We start from the raw sequence: 11,320 nt of genomic DNA on the forward strand, positions 1-11,320 counted from the left end.
AGCGTACGTAAGAAAAGCGTCATTGTGGGAGGTTATACAGATTTCGTATGGTTGAACTTTTGGCAGTTGTCAAAATCGACGGCAAAGCGTGATTGTGTTTCAGCTTTAAAATACACCTTTATTTTGTGTCGGACACACGAAAAAACTACGGGTTCTCAGAAACACAAAGAAGAGGATTGTAGTTAATCTTTACCATTTTTTTGTGACAGAGAAGAGAAAAGTGCATACAAACAGACAAAACCATATTTGGCTTCTAATGCAGTAGAGGGTTAAATGCTATGATATCGGCATATTAATAAATGAATGCGGTAATTTTCTATGGTAATTGTTTTTAAAGTAATCCTACTAGAAATGGTTGATTAAATGGGAAAGCTTAGTGGGAATTATCTATCACACTCAGTTTTATGAACATGAAGAAATGGCCACTGACATAAAAGTTGAAACAGAAGAATTTTAATTCTATGGAAATGCGTTTATTTCAAAAATATTTTATTGAAAGTCTTTTTGAAGGAAATTTGTATCATCGATAGAAGACTTGAAGTTGACAGGTTACAAAAGGATTAAACTATTACACTACTACCGCAGAATACGAATGGACAGAAAACCATTGTTCTTCAATGACTTTCGGAATATGTTTAACATTCTCGTTTCTTAAAAACAATTTTTGCGCTGAATTCCTCCAAAAAATTATAAGTAATTAAAACGTAGTTTGAGTTTCTGCTAGAAAAATAGAAGAGTTAAAGTTATATCTATCAGCTCTGCAACACTTCGGGACTTCTTCGGATTTCTTCATAAATGGCAAAAACATAGAGTTTCAGTCGTCTCTCAGTATTTTTTATTTAATTTTTATATTCTCTCAAGACCCAATCAATAACTTGCGGAAAGCTGATAATATCGATACAAAGTATAAAAAATATAAAATTGAACAATTAAACTCAATTAAACAACTGCCACAATACTTCAACGAAGAATTAAAATAACAAATCAGTAATCGACGAAGAAAGTTCACAGTATGCCGAAGAAGTCAACTTATAAATTTTTCCTATAGAAAATTGCTAAGAAACGTTTATTAACTTTATAGGAGACACCCTGCAATTTGAAAAAAATAATCAAAGTAAATCGAATAATTTTCTACAAAACAAAAATGATTCAAATAAATGTTTAGTCATGAATTTTCCTGTCATAAGTCTCGTTGTTTTTTGTGCAGTGTTTGCTACTGCAGAATCCAAACTAAACTCAAAACTTTTGAAATTCATCGAAAATATAAACAAGATTGAACAATTTGAAAGTGTTTTTCATGTGAAATCTTCTAAAGAAATTGATTTTGATGAAGAATTAATATGTGACCTTATAAATACAATTGGTATTCCAGTGATATTAGGAACCGAAAATTGTTTATTTTACTTGAAGGGAGAATTCAATGAAAACATCCTTACCATTGTTCAATTAGATTCCAGTGATTTAGTTCTTAAACAAGTTTCGGAATATCTTCACCATCTTCGTTTTTGTAAGACAATTTTTGTGCTCAAAGGATCTTCAAAAAATGACTTGGAATTAAAAAGAGTTTTCAATTTCTGCTGGCTGAATAAAATGGTTAATGTTGTGGCAGTATTTCAAAATTTCGAAACTTCTTCAACTTACTACAGCTATAACAATTTCGGAGAACATAGAATCGAAGAAATCGTCTGGAACAAGTATAATTCAGATATTTTTCCCGATCGAATGCAGAATCTTCAAGGCTCATTATTGCCCATTCTTTTCGGAGGATCAGAACCAGGAGTTATCATATCAAAATATCCAAACGGTAATATAAAAATTGGTGGATTTGTTGGGCATATGTTTCATGCTTTTGCTAAGAAACACAATGCCCGATTAAGTGCGTCGAGAGTAAATACATCAATATCGGAAATTGGTATGCATAAGCTTGCATTAAATGGTATAGCTGAAATATCGGGTACCGCCATGTCAGTCGTACGAGATCCAATTGAATGGTTTTCATATCCATACACAGTCTACGATTGGGGTCTGATGGTGCCTGCAGAACCAAGAATTCCCATTTATAAAGTATTTGCTGTCGTATTTCATTGGGAAGCATTTATCTTAATCATCGTCATATTTCTACTACTTTCTATTACACTTGAAATAGCTGCTTTTATCTCAGTTTCACAAACGTTTGTAGTCAGACGTGATTTCGTTTTTAACATCGATTGTTTTCGTGGAACACTCGGACAGCCCTTCTTTCAACCATCAAGAGTTTCTTTTCCTGCCAAAATAAGCTATTCTTTGACATTTTTGCTTGGCATTATAATTGTTACGTCATACGATGCATTTTTACAGTCCTTCATAACTCATCCTCCAAGGGAACACATGATACGATCCGTTAATGATTTTGAATCTTCTGAAACAAAAATCTATGCATTTCAATCGGATATCAATCTTCTATTCAATTTAAGACCTCATTTCATGAAAAGATATTCAAATTTATTTATGGGAGAAACTAATTTTGATACCTTTAACAAAGTTCGAAATAGTTTCAATACCAACTATTCTTACGCCATAAGTAGTATCAGATGGAAGGTTATTGAAAATCAACAAAATTTCTTTGGTCAACAATTGTTTCGGTGGTCGGAAGAATTGTGTTTGATGAAAAATAAGCTTACAGCTATTCCTATAAATGAAAATTCAATGTATAAGAAAATTTTGAACTTTCATATCTTGGAAACACAATCAAGTGGTTTATTGAAATTCTGGATAAGGAGGGCATTTTATGAGTTAATGGAAGTTGGAAAAATTGAAAAATTAAATTTTGGATTTGATTCGAAGTTGCAACCATTGAAAGTTGAAGATTTTAAATGGATTTGGATATCGATGGGATTGACATGGATTGTTGCTAGTTTTTTCTTTATTGGAGAAATTTGTGTTTTCAAATGGAAGACAAATCGCCTGTTTATAAAATGAAAAAAAAAATTAATCTTTGTTTAAGATGTATATTATAAGTAAAAGAAGCATTAGTTAAAGTTGATAAGTATGCCGAAGAAGTCTGTTTTAGGTGTCTTATCATTAAAAATGCATTTCAAACTATTATTAACTTATTAGATAACACTAATGTAGTTTCAGAAAATTGATGGAGTCAACCGACAAATTTTCTACAGAACGCTACTGACTCTTCAACCAATAAATCGATAATGAATAATAATTTCTCTATTAGATAAAAACTTTCTTAGGTTTAAAACTAATCGTTTATCAACAAAGAAAGCTTACAGTAGTCCGAAGAAGTCAACTATTTTAGTCTTGTTACGAAAATTGGCTAAAAAATCGCTATTAAACTTTCAGGCAACATTCTGTAGAACGAGCAAAAGTGATTCAAATAGATATTCCATCAAGCTTTTTCTTGCTGCAACCCTAATTTGTTTTCGTTGTATTGCTCACCACTGTGATTTGCCAATTAAGTACAATATTTCAAACAATGTATTCCAAAAGAACATGTGAATCAATTTGGTGAAGCATACAAAATTCATAAATGATTGAAGTAGATAAAATGCAAGTACACAATAAACCGAAATAGACTACTAATTGTTGTTTACATTTAAATATCCTTCTGAAATACTTCCACAATTATTATTATCAGTCATGAATTTTTCTAGCAAGAAGTTACTTGCCATTAGTTTAGTTCTATTTGTTAGATTTTGTTCAACAGAAATTATATTCAACTCAAAGTTTTTGAAATTCATTGAAAATATTAACAAAGTCGAAAAATTTGAAAGCGTATTTCTTCTGAGAGCATCGAAAGAACAATATTTCGATGATACATTCATACGTTTTGTTGCAGTGTCTATTGGTATTCCAGTAATTTTATCAACTGATACTTCTTCATTTTACTTGAAAGGAAAATTCAATGAAAACCTTCTTACTATTGTTCGATTTGATTTCAGTGATTTGTTTCTCAGCCGATTTTTGGAATATTTTCAACATTTTCGATTCTGTAAAATGATTTTTGTGCTGAAAAATTCTTCAAGAAATGACTTGGAACTGAAAAGTGTTTTTAATTTCTGTCAGCAGAATAGAATGATTAATGTTATAGCAGTTTTTCAAGATTTTGGAATTACTTCGTCTTATTTCACATATAACAATTTCGAACATTATAGAATTAAAGAATCTTTGTGGAAAATGAATAATTCAGATGTTTTTCTCGATAAAATGCAAAACCTTCAAGGGTCCATATTACCAATTCTTTTTGGAGGAGCAGAGCCAGATGTGATTTTTTCAAGATCCCCAAACGGTGATATCAAGATTGGTGGTTTTGTTGGACATATGTTTGAGACTTTTGCAAAGAAGCACAATGCCCGATTAAATACTTCGAATGGAAATAATTCAATTTCGGAAAATAATATGCGTCAACTAGTTTTGAATGGTATAGTTGAAATATCTGGTACTGGCATGGAAATCATACAAGACGGTTTTGAATGGTTCTCATATCCATATATTTTATTTGATTGGTGTGTAATGTTGCCAATAGAGCCAATAATTCCCATTTACAAGATTTTTGGTTATGTTTTTACATGGAAGGCTTTGTTTGCAACACTTGTGGTCAAGGGCGGATCCAGGATTTTTTTCTGGGGGGGGCACAAGGGACGGATTGGCAAAAAAATCAGCAATAACAGTTAGAAATAAAGTGAAGTATCATACGACTGACTGACAAGCAGCGAATTTTAACGACGCACAGTGCGGTATTTTAGTCTAAAACCTGGCCAAACATATTTGGGCACATTTTCCACATCAAATAGGTACCAAATTACAAAAAAAATATTCGGAAGGAAAAATTTCATTTTCTTGGTACAGTAAAAGCCACTTAAGTGCTTACCCACTTACCTCCCGATTAGCCGGGAAAAAAAAATATTAAAAATCATAAAATGCACGTATAAGCCTGTACTATAACTTTTCTTAAAGTTCGTTATTTATTTTATTTTTTGAGTCAAGTTGTTTCATTAAGGCCCATTTGCTGAAACGAAACTTAAATAGTTAAGTAAAACCTAAAGAGCTAAGTTTCACATAACGGTTTGCTCGAATTTAAAACTAACATAACTTAGCGGGAAGAAATTTAAGAACATAAGCAGTTAGGCCCATTTGCTGAAACTAGTCATAAATATTGATCTTATCTAGGCCGAACATAGCTCTTAAGTTTTACTTAGTTTATTCTAAGTTTCTAAAAAATATTTATATTCAACCTAGCAATGACTTACTTTCATGCGAGAAATCCCTGAGAACTTCAAATTAATTTGTCAAATCGATAAAATCGTCAGTTAGTTTTTATTTGTTTTTGAGAAATTTTAGCAAAAAAATTGTTAAGAATGCCTTTAAATTAATGGAAAAAGGTAAAAATAATGAAAATCAAATAAAATTTGCGTTAAATTAATAAATGGAATAATTTTAGTGAATGTGTTTGTGTTTGTGTTTTGTGAACGTATGTATGTGTGTGTCAAAATTAGTGTTGAAAAAAAAACAACAAAAGGGTGAACATTCTCTCAAACAAATTTTCAGTGAATTTTTGCATCTACAGATGGTTGGAATTTATAAAAGTAAGTTAACTCATATTGCTATAGGTACTTAATTTTTGTCCATTTTGGTACCAACGCATTATTTTTTGAGTGGTATTCTCTGTTTTTTCTCAAATAAATGTGCTTAAGTAAAACATAAACTACTTAAGTTCTACTATTTCTTCCCCCTAAGTTATGTTAAACATAGAGGAATTTATGACCTAGTTTGAAGTTCGTGCAAATCGCAATGTAGAACTTAGGGCTTTACGTTTCACTAGAATATTTAAGTATCGTTTCAGCAAATGGGCCTTAGTGTTCTACTTAAGTATTTTTATTAAATAAAAAAGAAAAGAATGCGGCTTAAGAAATGGATGTACATATGTAGTCAAAAATTACATCAATTATCAATTTAATAGAAATTTTTTCACTTTCATTAGCATTTACCATCTACAGATGGAAAAACTTTCAACACAAATTTTTGAAACACTGTTTACTTTTTGTTATCATAATTTTCATTCTTAGTTTTGTCAAACGCACACATTTAAAAATTAAATTCTTTCAAATGAATATATTTCAAAATTAAATTTAACATATATTTTTGGTCACTTTCACTGTTGAATCTTTTTTTTTCTGTAATAAAAAGACACACACTTTTCTTAGCAACAAATTTGTTGCATTCTAACTGCTTAATTTTCTCAAAAACAATTTCTATCGATTTGACATTTGGATTTGAAGTTCTCAGCGATTTATATCATGAAAGAAAATCATTGCTGAGTTCCATATAAATATTTTTTAGCAACGTAGAATAAAATAAGAAGAACTTATCCTATGTATTTAGGATTCAAATTTATGACCCGTATTAGCAAATGGGCCTAAATAGTTTTTGAGAAATTAAGTTTTAAAGATGAAATGTAGATAAAAATGTTTTCGTTTTTTAATTGATTTTGTATAAAATTTTGCAATATTATGGACATATTTATACCATTTTTTAATGACCTCGTAGTTTTTAGTCAAATACTTGAGACTTCATTCTAATAAAAAATATTAAAGTTCCTAAGATTAAAAAAAAAAACTGAAACATAGGTAGGTACTTTTTTTCTGGGAAAAGTTTTGTTGTTTTTATTTGCAATACATTTTTTTATATCTCAAGAATATTGTGTTCAAATTGTAGGTCTATTGGAGCCAAATTGACCAAGTTATGAGTATTTTAATACTTCGCTTACGAACGTTTTAGTCCAGGGTTCAAAACTTTAAATCGTTCTCCCCACAACTAATGTTTTCAAGCCGGTGCCCTTTATAACTTCAAAACTACTGCACCGATTCTTTTGAAATTTGTGGCGGGTTGCGCTATTTTAAAAACACTAACGTAAGAAAAAAATAACGAAAAAAGTGCAAATTTTTTAAGTGTGTATTTCAACCGCTTCGTATGGAAAAATAGAGTTGCATATACAATTAAATTTTTTTTAGAATACAATTCATACCTTAATTGTCAATGTCCATATCAAAATTTTTCACCAAAATCACTTTGAAGTTAAAAAAAAACACTTAGAAAATTCACTTTTTTTTAAATCGAAAAAAAATTCGTGTTTACCCAACAAATAGTGGTTTATTTATTTGTGAGGTGGATCAGCAAACAATAAAATTCGCATTTTCAGCCAGAAATAGACAAGAGTTTCACTTAAGTTCTTTCTGTTATTATTCATATATTTTAACAACTCTTATAATTTGATTTGCTTTAAGTATGAACCAGTTCTGGGGGGGGCACGTGCCCCCGTGCCCCCCCCCCCCCTGGATCCGCCGGTGCTTGTGGTATTCATTTTACAAAAAATTCTTCCTTATTTCGTGACCTTTCTTTATTAAAATATTTTGTTCTTTTTCGTCGATTCAAATGTCTACTAGGTTGAATGGATTTCATCGGCCATGCAAAATATGGGATTTCTTTTTTAACATTGATTGTTTTCGTGGAATACTCGCACAGCCTTTCCCTCAATCATCAAAAGGACCTTTCACTACAAAAATCATCTATTCGATGATATTTTTATTTGGTATCATTATTGTTACCTCATACAATGCATTTCTTCAGTCCTTCATGACTCATCCTCCCAGAGAAGACATGATAAGAAGCTTCAATGATCTTCAACTAACTGAATTAAAAATCTATGCATTTCAATCTGATATCGATGAGTTATTGTACCAATATAGACCAGAATTCAAACAAATGTATTCAAATGTATTTATGGGAGAAACGGATTTTGAGACTTTTTCAAGAGTTCGAAAGAGTCTAAATACTAAATATGCCTAGCCTATGCAATAAGTAAAATTAAATGGCAAGTTTTTCAATATAAACAAAATTTCTTTGGTCAACAATTGTTTCGCTGGTCTCAGGAATTGTGTCTGTTGGAAAATATGCCGGCAGCTTTTTCGATAAATGAAAATTCGATTTATAAGAAATCGTTAAATTTTCATATCTTGAAAACACAATCAAGTGGATTATTGAATTTATGGCTAAAGAGAGGATTTTATGAGTTATTGAGAAATGGAAAAATTAAAAAAATGAATTTTGGTTTTAACTCGAAACTACAGTCATTGAAAGTGAAGGACTTGAAGTGGATTTGGGAATTGGTGGCTATGGCTTTGATGGTTGCGACTTTTTGTTTTATTGGAGAAATTTGTGTTTATTATTGTAAAAAAAGTGTGACTATAACAAAATTTTGGTTTAAATGTAATTTATTGAAGGAATACCTAAAAAATAAAAATTAAAAAAAAAAAACATTGAAAAAAATGGACTTATTTTTTAGAGATTTCGTCGATAGTGAAGATTGTTGAGATAACACGTACATTTCCCCAGCTCGGAGCCATCGCAAACTTAAAAAAAAAATATTGGCATATTTTTTTTTAACTTTTGGATAGGTCCGGGCAGGGAAAACGTTTCCCAAACCCGGTACTTTCCTTAAGTTATATCTTTGGTTGTAAGCTTGTACCGAACTCGGCTTTTGTTGTACAAAACTGTACAAAACTTGTACAAAACTTTGACATATTGAAGTGAAAACTTCTTTAGTATCGTAGTGATTTGAAACAAGATGAAACGAAAAAGCGACATGACAAATCAATTGGTTATAACTTTTTTGTTTTTTATAGATAGATAGTTTTTTCATTCGAATAGTTTTTTTTATTCGATAGTTATTTCATTCGAATAGTTTTTTTATTCGATAGTTTTTTCATTCAAATAGTTTTCCTATCCCACAGTTTTTTCATTCAGATAGTTTTTTCATTCGAATAGTTTTTTTTATTCGATAGTTATTTAATTCGAATAGTTTTTTTATTCGATAGTTTTTTCATTCAAATAGTTTTCCTATCCCATAGTTTTTTCGTTCAAATACTTTTTTCATTCGAATAGTTTTTTTTATTCGATAGTTTTTTCACTCGAATAGTTTTTTTATACGATAGTTTTTTCTTTCGATAGTTTAGTCGCTATTTTGTATTCGATAGTTTTTATTCGTATGTATAAGCGAATGAATTAATGAATGAACTATTCGGTAGTTCAAATCATTCGATAGTTCCCATCACTAGGTGGTAAATTTTACAGAAGTTCACTGAAGCTTACTTTTTCTTTAAGGCTTCTAACCAATACTAAATCACATGTCACATAAATTCTGTCATTTCGTGAAACAAATTTTTTTGTAATTCCCTCCGAAATTTCTAAAGCTTACAAAAGGCTTTATTTCGTAGAAACTATAAACTGTAATCCATACTAACTCTGTTTAATCCATTCCTATCATAAAATTAAATCACATCAAAAGTCCTAACTATTTCTTCTGAAGACAAATTTCTATTGATAACCAAAAGGTCACCTGAATCATTTCTGTAGGCTTTAATAAATTTCATCCAATACAAAAAATTGAAAATATACAAAAAGAAAATGTTGAATAATTTTCTCCTTTGATCTATATGAAAATCTAATTCAGACTGATTTGGCAATCAATCGAACCAAGATTGCCAAATCACCTTTTTCAACACAAAAAAAAAAAAAAGAAAATAAATTTTCCCCCTGAATCACTTACCATATTCATCATCTTTCATCCTATGTATGTGCTACTCTGCCTGGCCTGTCTTTCGATTTGTGATGGACGGACAAGTCAAAAATCAAGATATGAAATCATTTCAATTTTGGCAATTTACCATCTTACCTATACCATACCTTCTGTTCAATGAAATATACCAAATTGGTTTCTCTTTCTACTTCTTCGTCACAAGGTCTTTTTTGGTTCTATAGCCATTCATCTATTTTGCCTTACTCGTTCTCTTTTATAGGTAATTCTAATCCAATTGTGATTTATCGATGAGAATGCGAGGTTTGTGTTTTTAGTCCTTCCAATATATAAAGTGGCAAGAAAAAATCATTCAACTTTCATAACACATCACAGAGAAAACGAAGACTGATGAAAGCCGTTTAAGATTAGTCTTATATTTGGGCACGTTTTATATTTTCTAAAGCATACCTCTACTAGATTTGAAATAAAATGATCCACAACTTGGTTATCCAGCTCACATTGCCAACAGAATGTGGTGCCACATTAAAACAACAACAAAAAATATGAAACTTGACTATCCATTTGGAAAACTGAAAGACCCAAGAGTATGAAACCGGTGTGTGCCACTTGATTTATGTTTGAATTTTAATGAAAGGATATATCTCTCCCATTGGAATGAGAAGGTTTTTTTTTTTTTTGTTTTGGGTTAATCTAAAACGAATTTTCCAAGACGAGTATTTCATATTCTCTCAATTCGAAACAGGACCTACAATTTTGATAATGTCTGATGTGTGTGTTTGTCTAGAAATGTTAAATGTGTCCTTGATATATAAGTGGATTAAGGAGAATCCTTTGGAAAAAAGTCAAAAATTCTTTAACTTGAATGAATGGTCATAAAGAATGTGTCTCTTTGAAGAGATGTTAAGAAATTATTTAATTTTCAAATCAAGTCGATGAGGGAACTTTGAACTGATTTGGGAACTTATTTTTTGTAGATAAATACAAGCTATATAACTAAACAAATTTTCCAAACATTCAATCTACATCCTGGAACTTCACTTCTTCGAACTTTTTCAGCTTTTCTTTCCGTTATTTGTTTTTAACAGTTTTGAAATTACCTACTGCAAATTTTTCACTTGGAGTATTTTCACCATAGAGGGCGCTAGACTATATAACCGATATATTTAAACTAAGCATTTAAAAATAATAATTCAACCAATTCATTTTGGTCATATGATTTAATGAGAATCAACAAGAACGAACATTCTTTGAAAATTATATTTAATTTGAGAGACGAATTTGTTGAGATTTTTCGTTAAATAAATCAGCCCTACTCTGCTATTCGATTCACGATTCACGTGAATCGAAGGATTTCATTGTTTTGTTACGTCAAGCTGGTTTTGAAAAACATATAACTTTCGAAATCAAAGCGTTGTGTCCGTCTGTCTTAGCAATTCTTAAGAAAAAAAAATTGCTTAAATTTATTTTTAACCCCCATTTAAAGGCTTTTAAATTAAGACTTTCACGTGAATCGTATAATTCGTTAAAATGTGGAGTGACTAGTGTATTAAATATCGAAAAATGTAAAAATAAAGGCTATAATTTACTTACGTCTAGGAACTATAAAAAACTCGCTTCTTCTGTAAAAATATTGTAAACATAAACATAAAATAAAATTGGTAACAGTTAAAATTCTTTATTTAGTTCTTCTAATTAATCAATAAAAGGAGAATCAAGTGGTTTACAAAACAACAA

At 30.3% G+C, this 11,320-nt stretch overlaps 1 protein-coding gene across 1 annotated transcript; it reads left to right on the plus strand.

The window, feature by feature from the left end:
* Positions 1–1,019: 1,019 nt before the first annotated feature.
* Positions 1,020–2,959, plus strand: LOC129918511 (uncharacterized). Its single transcript, XM_055999103.1, has one exon. It carries the CDS (start codon positions 1,168–1,170, stop codon positions 2,956–2,958), a length of 1,791 nt encoding a protein of 596 aa, XP_055855078.1. The 5' UTR covers positions 1,020–1,167; the 3' UTR covers position 2,959.
* The last annotated feature ends 8,361 nt before the right edge of the window (positions 2,960–11,320 follow it).

The sequence above is a fragment of the Episyrphus balteatus genome, chromosome 4, assembly GCF_945859705.1.
Source record: "Episyrphus balteatus chromosome 4, idEpiBalt1.1, whole genome shotgun sequence".
Classification (NCBI taxonomy): Eukaryota; Metazoa; Arthropoda; class Insecta; order Diptera; family Syrphidae; genus Episyrphus; species Episyrphus balteatus.